Genomic DNA, 20,270 nt, shown 5'->3' with positions numbered 1-20,270 from the left:
TGCATTTATATGTGTGGGTATGTTATTCCATCTCTGGTTCTTCAACACAGAGAGGTAGCTGATTATGTTCAATGCATACTGAATTGAAGACGAATAGTTTGTTAAACAACTGAGAGCAACTGATTGTGCTAACTTGTAGGTTCCCTACTATTAAAATATGACACAATAAAATCAACTGAATTCAAGTAGAAATTATACAAAACAATTTCCCTCCGTTGGTGAAGTCTAATGTACTAAAAGATATACAAAGAACTTTGATGAAACAAAAATATCATCATAGATAAAATTAAAATTCTTGTTAAGGAAATTTGTTCAATTATTATGTCATCTTACTTTGAAGAAGTCAAACAAGAACTACATGGAAAAACATTTTGTCTCAAAACTTAAGATATTTTAGGGAAGAAAATAAAGCATTATTCATTAGTTCTCTAAAAGTAAGTGGAAATGTCATTATATTTTATCTGGAGTTTACTACAACTTAGTCTCACAGCTTGTTTAGCTAGATTCTAAGAATAAGACTGATTTTACAACACCAAAAATGAAATTTACCATAACTGATAAAGAATTTATCATTATATTTTCAACTACTTCCAACTGAGCATTGCTTAAATATGTAGATGTGTCAGAGTTAAAAGAAAGGAAAAACTTAAGTGTTTTTTTTAAAAAGAGGGAGCATCAGACATACAAAATATCTCACACATAATGAGAATAACTTTATATATTTGATATACAGAACAGAGAAAATGTGAGTTAAATGATACAAATAAGAGAATATTAATACCTCAGAATTCAAAAATGAAGGTTAGAAAATGACAAACCAAAGTAACTAATAATTTTGATCTTCACAAGGATTAAATCATTCCCAAAACCAGAAATTTTTACTTTTGAAGGTACTATTGAACAAAAGATAAGCTGTTCAAAAATCGATTAGACTACTTTGTACCTTGGTATACAACCTAAATGATCTCTCACTTCAATAGGCATACAACCTAAGTTTTCTCTCTATTTCTAATGTGCCATCAAAGGATCACTCCTCCACTTAATTCCTTTAAGGATGTATGTGATTACTATTCTGAAACTATACAAACAGTATAAGGTCTTAATGTTTTTGAAGTGAAAAATAACGTACAACTCTCAATGTCACATTTGTTTCTAGAATAACTGACAATGCAGTTCCAAATTTTCTCTGTAATACAAAGTCATAATATCATATATCATAGGACCTGCTCAATTACAGTTGGGTAATTTGAAATATTTTCTACTTAAGTAAAATCACTGATGAATTTGTAAATATATCTATATGTCTATAATATGTAACATACTTACATCTTTCAGGAGCCTGGTCAATGTGTTCTGGACAAAGAAGGGAGAAATTACTGATATCCTGAAAAGTGCCTGCTCCAGCAGCACAAGGGTAATGGTACATCTGGGTACATTTTTCTTCACAGCATTTGATAGTGGCTCCAAGGTGCTTACAAAATGCACATCGCTGAAAGTGAGGGAAAATAGAAATTTCCTTTTACAACTCTCACAAAAACTTTGAAGTCTGTAAAGAAACACTTCTTTTCAAGATATCAGTAAAACAAATTCCCAACTCAATCAAATAACTAGTACATTTGTTAAAAGGATTCAAGTGGAATAATAATTTAGATCGGGAGTTATGCTTATCAATGGCTCAGAGTTATTGGTGCGATCCTCATTTCAAAAAAATTATCAAAAGACAGATGTTTATAACTAGCTCAACTATTAACTAATAAACATAAATATACTTAGAAAAATATCTATTTAAAATGTCTATTCCAAATGATGTAGCAACCATAATGAATAAATCTAATAAACAAGTGCGAGAATATGCCAAGGAACGACAGTAAGGATGTGAAACCTCAAGAGACTCCAAATGTTTTTCATTGGTTTTTGTTTCACAAAGACAATTTAGTGAAGTAAAAATAAATAAATAAATGAATGAATGAATGAATGAATGAATAAATAAATAAATAAATAAATAGATGAATGAATGAATGGATGAATGAATGAATGAATAAATAAATGAAATGAAATGAAATGAAAATTTTAAAAAAACATTTAATCTCAATGATATCTTACTCACAGAGTGACCCTAGGGAAAAATTAAATAACTTTCTTGATTTTTTATTTCCTCATTTTTAAGATGGGTATAAACAATATCTGAACTAGCTACTTCACAGTGTCATAAGAAAATTTATCTGTAGATCTTAAGGTATAATATAAATTCTTATTCTCTTCTACACAAGAGCTGTTAACAAGAAGCAAAATAAACAATGACTTTTTCCACTTTGATTTCATTCCCCTCTAAAGGGGGAGGCATCTGTCACTGGAACATGTCTTATTCAAATTTCTATCTTCTGCAGGCTTAAGCATGTATATATTTTAGATAGCAATTTATCAAATAAATCTGAGTGAAAACCAAGTTTGGTAAGATGTACTTATGATCAAGGGAACAAGTGAAATGATGAAACAGATATAAACTAAACTTTTGCCTTCAATACCACATATCATTTTACAAGATCAGAAGCTTAATTACATTTGCAACAAAAACTACTGTCAAGAGAATGAAATCTCTAACTGCTTTGAGAAGGACTGGAATATGCCCAACTCATTAATTTACAGCACCATACAAAGATGCTAAAAGGCTGAAACAATGCCCTAATTACAATTAATTGAACTCTTCACAAACTAATTTGCTACCAAGTATGCAGCAAAGTAAAAACCTGTTACATATAATTTACTGTATTAATCTGATCCAAAACTATTAAATATTAACTATCAACATTTGCTAAATGTATAAGAAACTATGATTTTTTTAATTTATTTTTTTTTTAAGAAAAAATGACCTAAGCATGATTATAAATTGACTAATGTTTGGAATAGGAGGCATATTCAGTTTTCGGAAGGCTAAAATTTTAAAATTTCTTTGGCTAGGAATTTTAAAATCCCAGGCCTCATTATTTTCTTTTACAACTGCTCAAATGCTTTCTTAACCATCGCGTGACCTTGTGAATACAATCATATGTTCAAAAAAATTCTTAATGAGAAATTGAGTCACCAGGGGCAAATATGTATTCTTTAACAAATTTTAATGTTCAAATAGCTTAGGGATAAGAAAGAAAATATAGGGAAAAAATGTTTCTAAAAGGATTAGAAAGACACCAGACAAAATGAAAAAATCTGTTTTATGAAATAGCTAGTATAGTAAAAGGTCTTTTAAAAATCTAATAAAAAAAAAACACCAAACCGCAGACATGTCACTGACACAAACACACATGATGCACACCTACTATTTCTCTCCCTGAACTCAAAGTGGCTATAAGAAATAATATAAGTTATGGACATCTGCTAAGGAACTTACAATATAGTTGGGGAGGCAAGATTCATGAAAAATTGGGCAATTATTAATATCAAAGATAAACAATACAACACAAAGTATATCAAATGTAGAGCATGATTAAATGCAAGATGAACTGCACAAAGTGTTACAGAATTACAGAACGTTAAAATCACCATAGAAGACCCACTTTCTAAAGAAGACTGAAATAAAATTAAGGCCAGTGTCACTGGATCAAATGAAAAGTCAACTTCACACCCAAATAAGCTCTTAAGAGATTCCGTATATATTAATGTATAAAGCAAATTACAGTACACATTTACGGGGGGAAAAAACCCTACAAAGTACAAGCATAGCTGAACTTTTAGTGTCATAACAAGTAATTACTTAAAATCAAAAGTAAGCATGACTTGCAATACTGATCAGTTACAAATCTCACAATAATTACGATTTCATGTATTTCTGGAAATGCTAACAGGAAGATTAAAAGAAGAGAAAGTCAAGTCAAATCAATAAGCATTTATAAATCACCTATTTTGTGACAGGTAATGTGCTAAGTGCCAAATACAATTAAAGACTATAAAGTAAAGGAAAAATAAAACTATCTCCATTTGCTCATTAAATGTTTGTTTACTTAAAAAATCATAGGGCATTGGCACAAAGATAAAAATAATCAACACCTTAAGCTGTAAGATACAAAATAAACCCTCAAAAATAAAAGCATTTCTAAATAATAATCAAATCTAGGACTCAATAATATAAAGGCACATTTGATCCAAAACATTCACCAAAAATACACACACACACACACACACACACACACACACACACACATATTTGTAATTCAAGCTACCAAAATACCTGTACAGATTAAAATACAAAATATTCTTTAAAAAAATAAAACTTAAATAGTTGGAGAAATACTTAATGCTCATGGCTGGGCCATGCCAGTTTAATAAACTATGTAACAGTTATAACAAAATTATAAACCTACCAAAGCTAATTTATATTTTTGATTCTATAACAATCAAATTTTGAAATAGATACTTTTAAGAATTTATTAACAACAAAATTCATTAAGAAAAATAAAAGATCTACAGTATCAAGGGAACTAATGAAAAGAAATGAGGATGAAGAGCAAATAACACTTTCAGATTGCAAATTACATTATAAAGTGGCACTCATCAAAAATATCTGGTACAGGTTAAGAAAAATAAAAAGATAAACATTAAATGTTGTAGCAGTAATGGAAAGACACACTAATATATTATTCTTGGAGCTGTGAAATGTTACAGGCATTTTGGAAAGGAACTGTGAATTATGCAAATAAAGCAACTAAAATGTTCATACCCTTTGAACCAAAGATGCCATTACTGGGCTTTCTACACTAAGGAAGCCATCAATAAGAAAAGAAAATCCCCATATATTTCAAAATATTTATAGCAGCATTTTTTGTGATAGCAAAGAATTAAAAACCAAGGAGATATCCATCAAATGGGGAATGACTTAAAAAATTGTATATGAATATAATGAAGTATTAATGTGCTATTAGAAATGGTATGTGTGAATACAGAAAACCATGGAAAGATGTATATGAACTGATGCAGAATAAAGTAATGACAGCCAAGAAAACAATAAACACAATAACAATGTAAATGAAAAAAAGTGATGCGCCAAAAAGCAAAAATAATTATAAACAAAAAACAAACAGAACTCTAATGAAGACATTAAAAGAAGATAGCCTGCCCCAACCTACACCTTCGTAGAGACAGGAGAGCCACACGTATATGTTTACTTACACAGTGTACATGTTTTTGAATTTTTCAATATACTGATCAATTGTGTTTTACTTTTTTCCCCCTCTTCTTTTCTTCCCCCCCCCCCGCATAGACATGAGTTTTATTAGCCTCCTGTTGGTGGAGGAAGGCAGCAGGGAAGGAAACTGGATAGGGACATATCCTTTGTCCTGATTTAGTACATGTGGCCTGGAGTTAGGGGTTAGAAAACAGCAACAGAAGTAGATGAGGTGATGGGAATGGAGGTGAGGGTGGCTCTGGGACCACCAGGAGCATGATATTGGGGAAGGTGCAGGAAAGTTACCTTCTTTTCTTTCTAAAAAACTTATGTAGTATATATAATGGCTCTCTATAAAGGGAAAACAGAAATACAGGTATACTATGCTGATGTAAGAATGAGAAAATATCAATAAAAACTTATATAAACAAAAAAGAGATCAATAGAAAAGATTAGACAAGAGAGAATCATAAACAACAAGCCTCAATAATTCAGTATTCAATAGTTCTGGAAACAAATTTACTTACAACTGAATTCCCTATTTATTAAAAACTGCTAGGAAAACGGTAAAGCACTTTGCAGAAATTACACCAACATTTTATACCATATTCCCCCTTTACATTTTAAATAGATACATGATCATACTACAAAGAAAAAGATCATATACCATTCATAAATGAGTAAAAGACATATTCTAAACTAAACAAGTGAAGGAGAAAATTACAAAAGAAAAAGTGAAAACTAATAACATGATCAGAAAAGTTCCTGAAAAAAAAAAGTTCCTGGAATAAGAGGGAAAATGACCCAATGGGAAAAATCTTTTTTCCATCAAATTTCTCTGATTACAGCTTGCTACACTTTAATAATTAATAGATAAATCCAAAAGCCATTACCCAATAGATAAAAAGTCAAAAGACATCAGCTCTCAAAGAATTGTCGGCTATTAACAATTACATGGAACAACTGTATAGAAAAAAGTCCCAAATCACTGATAATCAAAGAAATGTAAACAAAACATCCCCAACGTTTTATTGCACACCCTGAAAAATAGTGAAGATGACAAAAAATAAGAATAGTCAACACTGAAGGTCATTAGGGGAAGTCTGACACAAAAGTGTGTTGCTGATGATGCTGTGGATTTGTAAAAACATTTTAGAAAGTGACTAATGTTCATACGCTTAAACCCAAAGATGCCACTACTTCTATTTCTCCAAGGAGATCACTTATAAGAAGAAAGTCTCATATATGAAGTATTTATACAAGCACTATTTGAAAAGTTGAGTTATTTGTCAAAGCACACAAAACTAATTTTTAGGCAGGACAGAAAACCAAGTCTTCCAGATTTTAACTCAAGACCTTCTTCCACTGCGCAGTGCTGCCTCTCTTGGAAGAGCTTAGATTTATGTCATCTTTGGGTATGGAAATAAACCACATATCTCTCAACAATATATTTATCAAGGACCTAAAGTGCCAACAATGAAAGGATGGAGAGAGACAGGAAAGGGTAATAGAAAGAGCTCTGCACTGGCAACGATAACTGCAGACTCATTCTAGTTTCACTGATAAATAGCTGTGCACTCTTGGGCAAGCCACTTTTTCTTTAAACTGCCCGTATTTCTGATATAGATAGCTTCTGAATCGAAGTCTTCCTGCCTCCAAGATTAATGTCTTATATATGTTACATGATGCTGCCTCTCCATATTCCGAAAAAATGACCTAGAACTAGCTATAAAAGGCAAATAAGTTATTTCTTAACTTCAGGGCTTTTTAATGCTACTACGAATCATTCAAAAGAACATTTAAGCTACAAATAGGGTTCTCCTATTGACTGATATGAGGCTCTTTCGTATTGGAAAGGCAGTTAAAAAATTCACCAAGTGAACTTCAATTTTTAAAAACAAAAAATCTAACTTCTCACAATGATTTTTAAGTGACCTCCAATGACCCTCCTGTGAGTTGAGTTTTGAGAATCAGTTTTTCACAAATTTGACTATAAATTGATCTTGGAGAAATAGGAGAACAAATCCTTAAATACACAGAAATAATATCACCACTAAAGCCTCTCTTAATCATCTACCAACTACAGGCTAAAAAAGTTTTGTATTTAAAAATCATACATAGTGTATGAAACTGTTAAGTCTCCAATTTTTCTAGAAGACTTAACTAAGCTATAAATCAAGCAAAATGCAAAAACAAATCCAAGAGTATTTTCTCAAAAGGTAGCAAACACTGCTTATCTAAAATAATTATCAAGACTCTAATATGTAAAAGTGATTTTTCAAACTTGATTAACCAAGCAAACAAAAGTGCTAATAAGGTGGAAAGGATAGAAGCCTTAGATAATCACATCCCTTGCTTGCATGGAGTTTCCAGTATAAAAAAATACAGAATAGCACAATTAGTCCTAAAAAATAAAAGTGCTTTTAAATAGCCTGAGCTAGGAGGACCTGCGTTGAAATCCGAACTTAAACAATCACTAGCTGGGTAATCCTAGGCAAGTCACTTAAGCCTGATTACCTCCCACCTCCCCTAAAAAAAGTGCTTTTAAACTCAGGGGGTAAAATCATTACCAACTTAGAGGGTGGGGGAAATAGAAAAAGGTTCAAAAAGGGTAGGCTTTTAATTTGAATTTTTAAAAGATAGCAATGCAAGACATAAAGAAGATAGAGTACATATCAAGGAAAAGAACAAAATGTGTTGAGGAGACCAGACTAATATGGCTAGGTGGCACAGTGGAGAGAGAGCACCAATTCTGGAGTCAGGAAGACCCAAAACTGCTGTGTAGGACCCTGGACGAGACAATAATTCCTGTTCACCCTGGTTTCCTCATCTGTTGAATGGGTATAATAATACCAACCTCCCAAGGTAGTTGTAACGATAAAATGAGGTAAGTGGGTAAAGTATAGCGTCTGACATATATTAAGCCCTATATAACTGTTAGCTAATATCACCATCATTACCATAACTATATGGCTACAATACACTGAGGAAATTCTTTTAAGAGATAAGTCTGAAAAGAAGGTGTTGCAGGTAAGGGTAGTTTTGTACTAGGTTACATTAGACCCCAAATACTAAAAGTTTAGACATTCTTTTATACACAAAAGGGAACCAGCACAGAAAACATTTTTTTCTAGAAACAGAATACAAGCTGGAGAGGATTGGGGAGAGGTAGTAAGAGCAAAGAAGATCTCTTTGGAAGCTACAATATAACAGTCCTGTGTTAATTATTGGACTAGGTATTATTTCATTTTGTGAAAACAATGGTCATGGTATGTTTATGGTACTTCTATTAACATCAGGTTGACCAAACTTCTAACTTACACAAGTGAAATTAGATTAAGGTGATTTCTCAAATTTAGTTAATTTTCTATCAATTTGTGCTTCATTGTTCTTGTTTGTTTTATTTTCAATTGTGAGGTTTTTAGGAATAGACAGTCCAAGTAAAAGTACCAAAAGTTGTAGGTTTCATGAATGACTTAAGTGTAGCAGTTATAATGGGCGAAATAGCACACAAATAATAGTGTTCAAGATTGATGGTAAAAATCTATTTTTAATTATGAAAATCTGTATCATTCCTGACTGTATTAAAACTACTGTTATTGCAAGGTGAGTGAGATCAGAGTATTTTCTAGAGACTATTATACTTCAACTAATTTTTTTAACTTCTTCCTTTTTCTTTTTTAAATTCCATTGAGCTGGAAGTTATAACCATGTTGAGGGAACATTAAGTTCTATAACTATCTTTACACTGAGTAGAATTCTTTCCAAACTCAAGAAATTCCTAAAAGAAGATAACACTGACCAAAAGATAAGAGTTAAATATGCTTCTAAAAAACAACCCCACTGAAAATCTATATAGTATAAAAATCAACCTAAGTGGGGGGGGGGGGGTGCGCGCGCGGGGCACGCCACACAGAGCCAACATGGCAGAGTGAAAGCAGCGACTTGCTAGAGCTCTCCACCAAATCCCTCCAAATACCTATAAAAATGGCCCACAAAAAGACAGAGTGAAACAAATTTCTAGCCCAAGACAACCTGGATGGTTGATCCAAAAGATACACCACACCAGGCTGATGGAGGAGAGCAGTTCAGCATGGGCACGCAGGCCGCACCAAACCTGGAGCAGGCCTCAGAGGACTGAATCACCGGCAGCTGTGGCAGCTTCCAGACTTCTCAACCCATGAACGCCAAAGACAACTTAGAAGGTCAGTGGGAAAAGTCTGTTTTTTCGGTGAGAGAAGAGCTAGGTCTCAGAGCCAGTTCCCAAGCCTATAGCGCTGAGCGCTACCCTACGGTGGTGGCTGCCTCCTAAGCTCCCGGACCACAGACTGAGGGGGAATGGAGTGGCTGATGAGAGAGGGAATCGAGTGGCTGATCAGAGAGGGATTACAGAGATCTCTTTGCCAGTGCCGAGGCAGGAATCTCTTGCTTTGCCCATGCTTGGATCTGGGTCACAGTTCTGCGTGGTGGTCCTGGGGTGAGGAAGAGTGGTGGTGGTCCTGGGGCTAGGAAGAGTGCTGCCATGGGGGAACTTGTAGCAGCCGTGAAGAGGAAATCCTCCCCACAGTTCCAAGACAGAAAAGATAGCTTGTGGTCACTTGTAGACCAAAGCACAGGCCAGGAAAGAAGTAAACACCTCACCCCTTATCATACCACCTTGCAAGAACTGAAAATTTACAGGTCCCTAGAAATATCTCTAAAAACAGCTGTATAAACCCCCAAAGCTTGGAACAGTACATTCTCCACACTGGAAGCAGACCTCTACCTTAACAAAGAGTTTATAATTCAAGTAACTGTCTGGGATCATGAGCAAACCTCACAAGAAGTGTCAGACCATAAAATCTTTTTTGGTAACAAAGAAGATCAAAACATTCAACCAGAAGAAGACAACAAAATCAAAGCTCCTACATCCAAAGCCTCCAAGAAAAATATGAATCAGTCCGAGGCCTTGGAAGAGCTCAAAAGAGATTTTGAGAATCAAGTAAGAGAAGCAGAGGAAAAACTGGGAAAAGAAATCTGAGTGATGCAAGAAAATCATGAAAAACAAGTCAACAGCTTGCTAAAGAAGAACCAAAAAAATACTGAAGAAAATAACACCTTAAAAAATAGCCTAACCCAAATGGCAAAAGAGGTCCAAAAAGCCAATGAGGAGAAGAATGCCTTAAAAAGCAAAAATGGCCAAATGGAAAAGGGAGTCCAAAAGCTTACTGAAGAAAATACTTCCTTAAAAATTAGAACAGAGCAATTGGAAGATAGTGAATTTAAGAGAAATCAAGACACTGAAAAACAAATCCAAAAGAATGAAAAATTAGAAAATAATGTGAAATATCTCATTGGAAAGACAGCAGACCTAGGGGCAGCTAGGTGGTGCAGTGGGTAGAGCACCGGCCCTGAAGTCTGAGTTCAAATCTGGCCTTAGACCAAACACTTGATACTTACTAGTTGTGTAACCCTGGGCAAGTCACTTAACCCCAACTGCCTAAAAAAAACCCCAAAACAAAAAACAAAAAACAAAAAAAGAAAAAGAAAAACAACAGACCTGGAAAATAGGTCCAGGAGAGACATTTTAAAAATTATTGGACTATCTGAAAGCCATGATCAAAAAAAGAGCCTAGACATCATCTTCATCAAGGAAAACTGCCCTGATATTTTTGAACCAGAGGGCAAAATAGAAATTGAAAGAATCCACCTATCTCCTCCTGAAAAAGATCCCCAAAGGAAAACTCCTAGGAATATTGTAGCCAAATTCCAGAGTTCCCAGGCCAAGGAGAAAATATTACAAGCAGCCAGAAAAAAACAATTCAGGTATTGTGGAAACACGATCAGGATAACATAAGATTTAGCAGCTTCTACATTAAGGGACCACAGGGCACACAATATGATATTCCAGAGGGCAAAGGAGATAGGATTACAACCAAGAATCACCTACCCAGCAAAACTGAATATAATCCTCCAGGGGAAAAAAATGATCATTCAGTGAAACAGAGGACTTTCAAGCATTCTTGATGAAAAGACCAGAGCTGAATAGAAAATTTGACTTTCAAGTACAAGACTCAAATGGAACATAAAGAGGAAAGAGAAATCAAGAGAGACTTATTAAGGTTGAACTGTTTACATTCTTGCATGGAAAGATGATATTTGTAACATATGAGACCTTTGTCAGTATTAGCATAGTTGGAGGGGAAAAATTATATATACATATATAGATATAGATATAAATAGATAGAGGGCACAGGATGAGTTGAAGATTAAGGGGGCATATGTGGAGAATAAAATTAAGGGATGAGAGAGGATTATACTAGGAGAAGAAGAAAGGGAAAGGTAGAATGGGATAAATTATCTGACAAAAAAAAACAGAAAAGAAAAGGCTCTTACAATGGAGGGGAAACAGGGGAAGGTGAGAGGGAATGAGTGAATCTTATTCCCATGGGATTTGGCTTAAGGAGGGAACAGCATACACACTCAATTGGGTATGGAAATCTGTCTTACCCTACAGAAAAACAAGGGGAGAAGGGGACAAGAGAGCAGGGGGATGATAGAGAGGAGGGCAGATTGGGAAAGGGGGTAATCAGAAGTAAATACTTCTGAGGAGGGACAGGGTCAAAAGAAAGAATAGAATAAATGGGGAGGGTGGGATAAGATTAAGGGAAATAGAGTTAGTTTTTCACAACATAACTACTATGGAAGTGTTTGGCATAACTATACATGTATAACCTACATTGAGTTGCCTGCCTTTTCAATGAGGGTGGGTGGGGTGGGAAGAAGGGAGAAAATTTGGAACCCAAAGTTTTAAAAACATATGTTTATAAAAAAATGTTTTCACATGCAATTGGGAAATAAGAAATACAGGAAACTGGGTACAGAAATCTATCCTGCCCTACAGGAAAATAGAAGGGGAAAGGGATAAAAGAAGAGGGGGAGTGATAAAAGGGAGGGCAAACTAGGGGCAGGGATATTCAGAATGTATGCCATCTTGGGGTGGGGGGAGGGGCAAGATGGGGTGAAAATATGGAACCCAAAATCTTGTAGAAGTGAATGTTGAAAAATAAAAATAAATAATTTTTTTTAAAAAACAGACTTAGAAAATGGGGTACTTAATATCCAATGTGGTAAAAATGTGGTTCCATGATAAAAAGTGCCAAAATCTTATAAAAGCACAAGCAAATTACATAAAAACAAGGTATTATATAAAAGCAATGCATATTAAAAAAAATTTTTTTAAAAAACAAAACATTATATAGTTCATTGTATGAACCAACAAATTTAACTATTTTACTTCATTTCAAGTAATTTAAACACCAGTGTAGTATAAATAAAAGGTAATAAGGACCTGGACTAGGGTAGTGGTACAGAGAAAAGACTGAATGGATGCAAGAGGTACTCTAGTCAAAAACACTATGAGAGCCGGAAAAACTGGGATATAGAGCAATGACTTGGAAAGAGAAGACCTGGGTTTGAATCCAGGCTACAATACTTAATTTTCAACCATGGAAAGTCACTTAACCCTAAGCTTCTTGATCTGTACAACAGGAGCAAAAACTTGCCTCAAGAAAAGGGGGTGAGATTATGAAAGGTCAAAATTGCTCAAGGTGGGCAGATTCAGATGGGTTTCAATTTGCACTGCTGAAGGGCACCCCAGAATCTAAGTGATCGCCCATCTATTTGTTTACAAAAAGATTACACACACACACACACCACACACACACACACACACACACACACACACACACACACACACACACACACACAGATGCAGAGTGTAACCAGAAAATAGCAGATATAATAACCACAATGTAAAGTATAAGAGCAATCAAAGAAAAAGGAAGATGAGGTAGTTATACCAAGCTATGTCAAGTAAAGGATGGAGAAGATACAACTCCCTTCCTTCACTGCACTAGTAACAAACATAGGTATCAACACAGGCTGTAGACTATATATGCTGCCAGACATGGCTGGTGTGTTTACTAGTCTAGTTGAACTGTTTTTTCTTCTTCCTTTAAAAAAAAAAGTCAGGGAATAACTTCTTATATGGGAAAGAAGGAAGGAGAATATATTCAGAAATAAGTGGGATGAAAACCAAAAAGCAACAATAAAGTAGGAATTTTTTTAAAAACCCAGCTTGGACATAGTAACATTCTTCTCCATTCCCAATATGCCTCAGCAATCCTGAGAGGTTAGGGGATTACACTCCAGAACTGGGTCAGAACCAGATAAAAATATAATTAGAAAATATTTAACAAAATAAATGAAAATACTATGAAAGATAATATCACATTTTAAAACTAATATTTGGTGCACAGGGATCCTTATGTAGGGAAAAGAGGGCCCAATTTCCATTTCAGTTGGACACCAGGCAAGAAAGTATTCTGAGTGTTGTGCACCTAACCCTAATTTCCACATAAACTGTTAGGTTTTCATTGTGAGATTCTGCATAATTTGGTGATTTTTAGGAAAGCATTTGTCAGGTTACAGCAGAAATGACTACAACTCTAGAGGTTTAAGCAGTAGGTAATGCCTTGATACTCACCAATTTCAAATGTGGAACCCATGAAAAGAAAAAAAGTATAATTTACACATCAGAGATGAGATTTTTCTTACGCAGAAAGGCAAAAAAACTAAGGAACTGCCCACATTACTGATCCAATTTTGGATACAAATCTGGATACCAATACCATCCAACCACAGATACCAATTATTATTTTTTTAAATCACTTAATATTTTGCATATTAAAACCTTTCAGGTAGATTATTATCCATTCCCCATTGCAGACACAGGGTCATCATTTGATTACTCATTTGCAGAAATATCTGCAATCGAATAGAGGAACTGAAATGAGGAGAATAAACATTCTACATCCTCCTCACGTTTAAAATTCTAAAACATGGACAATCTTCATTAAGTCAGGTGACTTTCATAACCATTACTTTATCCACTGGACACTACTGCCTTCCCTCCAGATTCTATTGTCATCATCATATCCCATTCTGGCTGTGGCCTTAATCCAATCTTAATGTAGGGAGGAAGGGAACAAGGGAGGAAGGGAGAAAGGGAGGGAGGGAGAGAGGGAGGGAGGGAAGAAGGTAGGAAGGAAGGAAGGAAGGAAGGAAGGAAGGAAGGAAGGAAGGAAGGAAGGAAGGAAGGAAGGAAGGAAGGAAGGAAGGAAGGAAGGAAGGAAGGAAGGAAGGAAGGAAGGAAGGAAGGAAGGAAGAATATTCAACACAGAACAGCGAATATTATATAGGCTCTAACTCCAACACAAAACCTCCAAAGCTGGTCTGCGCCTTTGTCTCCTTCTCACCTTCCTTCTGTTCTCTGTGCATTTTTAAAAAATTCTAGGGGCAGCTAGGTGGTGCGGTAGATAGAGCACGGGGCCTGAAGTCAGGAGGACCAAAGTTCAATTCTGGCCTCAAACCAAATACTTGTCACTTACTAGCTGTGAGACCCTGGGCAAGTCACTTAACCCCAACTGCCTAAAATAAAAATAAAAAAAAATTTTTTAATTCTTTAGTAACTCCCCACTCCCATTCTTTACTCCTATCTTTTTCTTTGTTAGGGGGTGTGGTGTTTGTGCCAGTAGACAGCTTCCCCTCTCCCAGGACAAAGTCCTCCTAAGAAATATGCAGAGTTAAGCAAAATAAATTCCCACGTGAGCAAAGTATTAAAAACCATGTTTTATTCGGTACTTTATGTCTATCACATCATTTGAATCCTTTATCACAGGTTCCAAATTCTTTCACAACTGATTTTCTTTACAAAGCTGATGCTACTGTTCTGAACACTTCACTCTGCAACTCTGCATCAGTTCATGAAAGTCTTTTTCCATCCCTGCTTAGGGAGCAATAATACCCCATTATATTTATCACTATTCTTTTTGTCATTTGCCAAGTGATGGATATTACCTTAATTTCTACTTTTGTGCTATAAAGCATTCCAATAAAATGAGCTGTTATTTCTATACAAATAGCCATCAAATCTTCACTTCTGAGAATACTTCCACCAATCCCAAACCCAGTGAGCAAACCCTTATAAAAAAAAAAAAACCAAAAAACAAAATCCAAAGGATAACAATACACACACACACACAGAGTATAAAAACATACCAACATTTCAAACCAAGTCTTGGATGCCCATAGTAAGCTATTTCAGCAGAGAAAAAGAAGTTCCATTTTCTTGTCTCTTCACATGGGCTAAGCTTTATCACAGTCATAATAACATTCACTTTCTTTAGCATTCTTTCCATTTACACTACTATGGCCAACACTATACTTACACTGGTATGCTATTTTTTTTTAATTCATCCTGTTACATCTTCCATATATATCTTGAAAAAATTTTTAATTGTCCTAAATTTCCCAAGCACCTACTTTGATACTCTTCTTCTATCCTTCCTTTTCATCTGATTAGAAATCACTCGTCTTTTCATTTTGATAATTTCATTCTTAAGCAGTAACGATTACATCACCACTATTATTCAATATAGTACTAGAAATGTTAGCTATAGCAACAAAAGAAGAAAAAGAAATCTAAGGAAGTAGAATAGGAAATGAGAAACAAAACTTCCCGCAGATGATGATGGTACTCTTAGAGAATCAATTAAGAAACTACTTGAAACAGTTAACTTCAGCAAAGTTTCAGGATATAAAATATACCCACATAAATCACTAATATTTCCATATATTACTAACAAAGCCCAGAAGCAAAAGACAGAAAGAGAAATTCCATTTAAAATAACTGTAAACATCATAAAATACTTGGGAGTCCACCTGACAAGACAAACTCAGGAGCTGTATGAACAAAATTACAAAACACTTTCCACAAAAAAAAAAAAAATTCAGATATAAACAATGGGAAAAATATTAATTGCCCATGGGTAGCCCCAATTAATATTAAAAAAAAATTACAATTCTGCCTAAGCTAATTTACTTATTCAGTGCCATACCAATCAAACTACCAAAAAATATTTTTTTTTGGTAAAAAAAAAAATTACAAAACTCATCTGAAAGAACAAAAGGTAAAAGATATCAAGGGAGCTAAAGGAAAAAAGAAGAAAATGAAAAAAAAAACAAAAGGAATGTGGCCTAGCAATATCAGATTTCAAACTACATTATAAAGCAATATTTATCAAAACTATCTGGTACAGGCTAAGAAACAGAGTGGTGAATCTGTGGAATGGATTAGGTACACAAGATACAGTATTCAGTGACCACAGTAACCGTGGGTTTGATAAAGCCAAAGCTCCCAGGCCTTTGGGATAAGAGCTCACTTTCTGGAAAAACCTGAGAACAATAAGACATAAACTGGGTATAGACCAACATCTCACACCATATATAAAGATAAAGTCAAAATGGGTCAATGGCTTAGACACAAAGGGGAACACCACAGGCAAACTGGAAGAACAAGGAATAGTCTACCTGTCAGATCTATGAAGAATGGAAGCATGCACGACCAACTAAGAGGTAAAGAGCATTGCAAATGTAAAACAGATCATTTTGATTATATTAAATATTAAATTAAAAAGCTTTTGCACAAACGAAAGCAATGCAACCAAGATTAGAAGGAAAGGAGAAACCTGGGAAGCAATCTTTACAGCAAGTGTCTCTGATAAAGTTCTCATTTCTCAAATATATAGAGAACTGAGTCAAATTTATAAGAATATAAACTATTCCCTGATTGGTAAATGGTCCAAGGATATGAACAAGCAGTTTTCAGATGAAGTCAAAGCTATCATTAGGCATATCAAGAAATGCTCAAAATCACTTTTCATTAGAGAAATGCAAATTAAACAGCTCTGAGGTAATGTCTTACACCCATCTCATTGGCTAAATGTGACAAAAAAAAAAAGGAAAGTGATAAATGCTGGAGAGATGTGGGAAAACAGGGATACTAATGAACTACTGGTAGAATTGTGAACTGATCTAACCATTCTGAAGAGTAACTGGGAACTATGCCCAAAGGTCAACCAAACTGCATATCCTTTGAACCAGCAATACCACTACTAGGTCTGTATCCTAAAGAGATCATAAAAAAGGGAAAAGGATCTACCTGTACAAAAATATTTATAACAGTCCTTTTCATGGTGGCAAAAAAATTGGAAATTGAGGGGATGCCCTCAATAGAGGAATGGTTAAACAAGCTGTGGTATTTGATGGTAATGGAATGCTACGGTGCAATAAGAAATAATGAACAGGCAGACTTCAGAAAAACCTGCAAAGACCTGTACAAATTGATACAAAGTGAAGCAAGCAGAACCAGAAACAATTTATACAGTACCAGCAACATTGTGTGATGATCACCTCTGAATGACTTAACTCTTAACAGCAACACAATGATCTAGGACAAGTACAAAGGACTAACAATAGAAAATGTTATCCACACCCAGACAGAAAACTGAAGGACTCTGAAGGCAGATTGAAGCATACTTTTTCCACTTACTTTTACTCTTTTTCAAGGGTTTTTCCCCCCACTTTTGATCTGTTTCCTCTTTTATAACTGTGACTAATGTGGAAATGTTTTACATAATTGTACACATATAACTCATATCAAATTGCCTGCAATTTTAAAAACACGGGAGAGAGAAAAATGGGGATCGCAAAATCTTGTAAAAATGAATGCTAAAAATCGTCCTGACACGTAATTGGGGAAAAAATAAAATGCTACTAATATATATATATTTTAAATGTAAACTTCCTGAGGTCAAGGGTTATCTCCCTTGCTTGTACTTGTATCCTTATTCCTTAGCACAGTGGCTGGAACTTAGTGAGTGCTTAATAAACATCTGTTCATTCATTTAAAAAAGGGGGTGGAAGTATCGGGGGGAATTAAACATTCTTCAACTAACTTCCCATAAATGATTTTAATCCATAAGATCCCACTTATGTTCCCTTTGAACACCTGGACATCTGCTTGCCCAAAATAAAGGGTATATGTGAAAACATGCTCCACTTTACTCTCGCCAAATCATAAATTTTAGCAAGGAACAGTCAACTTCACCTCAACTATCACCTTATTTATATGACAGCCAACATTTCTACCTAGTTACTAAGAATAAGATCTAGAAAAGGAATTTTATTAGTTTATGAAAGATTAATTTATCATTAAAACAATTACTAGCAACTCTATTTTGAGAAGAAGCACAGTATCCAATTTAAAAATAATTTAGATCTTACAACACTGCTACATTGTATATCTGTGCCAGGGCTTCCCTAATGCTCCATATACTTCCTTTTTCTATAGGAAAAGAAGTTGGCAGTATGCTGTAATGATGATGATTTTAACTTGATTTCTGTTTCTGCTCATCTTAGCCCAAACCCTATCTACCATGATTCTTCTTTGTAGAATCTGAATCATAGAATTTTCTCAAGAATACTATATACTATTACTACAAACATACACATCTCTATAATCTATTCCGTTCTTTCTGAAAAAAGGGTACCTCTTCAGAAGTCCTGAGTCCAGTTCTGGATCTTATTTTATCAGAAATGCCTATGAGGGGCAATTTAACTCTGTACATTAGGAGATTAGATGCTGGTCTGCCCTGCTTATTTTCCATATACCTGTATTTTGGTCTTTTAATAGAAAAAAGCCAGAGGCCAGGTATTTGAAATACCTATCCCTTCTAATGTTTTTGTCTACTATAGATTTCTAAGGTGTCTACCGTTATTTTTCCTATAAAATGGCTATTCATCGTGCTATAGTTAAAGCTTGGTGAATAAATGTGGGTAATCTCGTCCCTTTTAACTCCCATTTAGTTTCAAGTTTTGACTGATTTACAAGGGAAGAGGTAAAAAGATGCTATGTACTCCTTCCCTAAACCAGAAGCCCACTATTACTCTATCCTTACACTATGCTTGAATGACAAATGTCACCCTTGCCAACACCTGAGAAAAGTTTACTACATAAGCAAGTATAACTAAGACCTGTAACTAACTGCGCATCAGATCACCCCACATACTTCCACACCCCTTAATTTTCCATCTTTTGCAAGGGATGGGGGGAAGTATAGCTACAGAATTACTACTGGTTCTGCTGCTAGGTAATAGCATGGTAGGAAAAATTCACCGGAGTCCTGCCAAGAGATTACATTTAAAGTCAAATTATGTTCTCTCAACACCATTACAAAATTTTCTGTTCAATCCTAACTAATTTTGTTTGACTATACATACTATACTGGATCTTGGTTTTTGGTTTTTTTTCCCCCTTTGGAAAGGGAAAATGGTAAGCAGAGAACTAGAAGATGAAAATAAAATGAAATTAAAATTTTTTAAAAATAAAGCATATGCCAAGTCAAAAATCATTTCATATACAAACATCTACTATGTGCCTAGCAGAGACATATGCTGGATACTGCCCTCACGAAGCTCATTTTCTACTAGAGGATATAATCATGTACACATAAGAATAGAGAGAGTAAATACAAAGTGATTTCTGGATTAGAGAGTAAGGAAAGACTTCATCATGGAAAGGAAGGCAACAGACTTAAGCACTGAAAGAAATGAGGGACTTTAAAAGGCAGAGTACATTCCATACTTCGGCATTGGTGAAGGGGAACAATATACATCAAAGCTGAGAAGATCATCACAGTCACTACTGTAGAGGTCCTTAATTGCCCAACAGCTTATTGTTTTTTTAATTCAAGAAGTAATACAGAGTCATGAGAATTTGGCAGAGAAGCAACAAAGTCAAGTCTCTCCTTTAAAAAAAGGCACAATAGCAGTTGTGTGGAGACCGGAATGGAGAGACATGAGGTAGAAAGAACTACTTAAAGGATTTTGCAAGAAGTCAAGTGAACGTTAATGAACTGAACTATGGTGTTGGACAGATTCTTAGAAAGAAAGAGACCGATTCAAGAGAATCAACAACACCTGGTAACTTATTTGGTCTCTGAGGACAAGGTAGTAGAGGGATGGAAAATAGGGTTAAGGGAGAATGGGGAGCCAAGGATAAATCTGAGGCTGCAAACCAGGAAAACCAGTGGTGCCTTCAACAAAAGCAGGAAAGTTCGGATGACTTACGAGTTTCAAGAAAAAGATAATGACTTTTGCTTTGGACACATTGACTTTAAGATGCCTACAAGACACATAGCTTGAAATGTCCAATAGGCAATTGATGATGAGG

At 34.9% G+C, this 20,270-nt stretch overlaps 1 protein-coding gene across 2 annotated transcripts in view; it reads right to left on the bottom strand.

Annotated features, from left to right (window-relative positions):
* KMT2C (lysine methyltransferase 2C) overlaps window positions 1-20,270 on the bottom strand; it is a 306,292-nt gene that overhangs the window by 168,808 nt on the left and 117,214 nt on the right. For both annotated transcript variants that reach the window (XM_078152657.1, XM_078152656.1), the window contains exon 7: window positions 1,327-1,489. In XM_078152657.1, coding sequence (XP_078008783.1) covers window positions 1,327-1,489 — 163 coding nt within the window. The remainder of the gene's footprint in view (window positions 1-1,326; window positions 1,490-20,270) is intronic.

Source organism: Phascolarctos cinereus, unplaced genomic scaffold, assembly GCF_003287225.1.
Source record: "Phascolarctos cinereus isolate Bilbo 61053 unplaced genomic scaffold, phaCin_HiC Scaffold_1;HRSCAF=81, whole genome shotgun sequence".
Classification (NCBI taxonomy): Eukaryota; Metazoa; Chordata; class Mammalia; order Diprotodontia; family Phascolarctidae; genus Phascolarctos; species Phascolarctos cinereus.
Note: the sequence above shows the minus strand (reverse complement) of the source record. Positions and strands in the feature narration are given on the sequence as shown.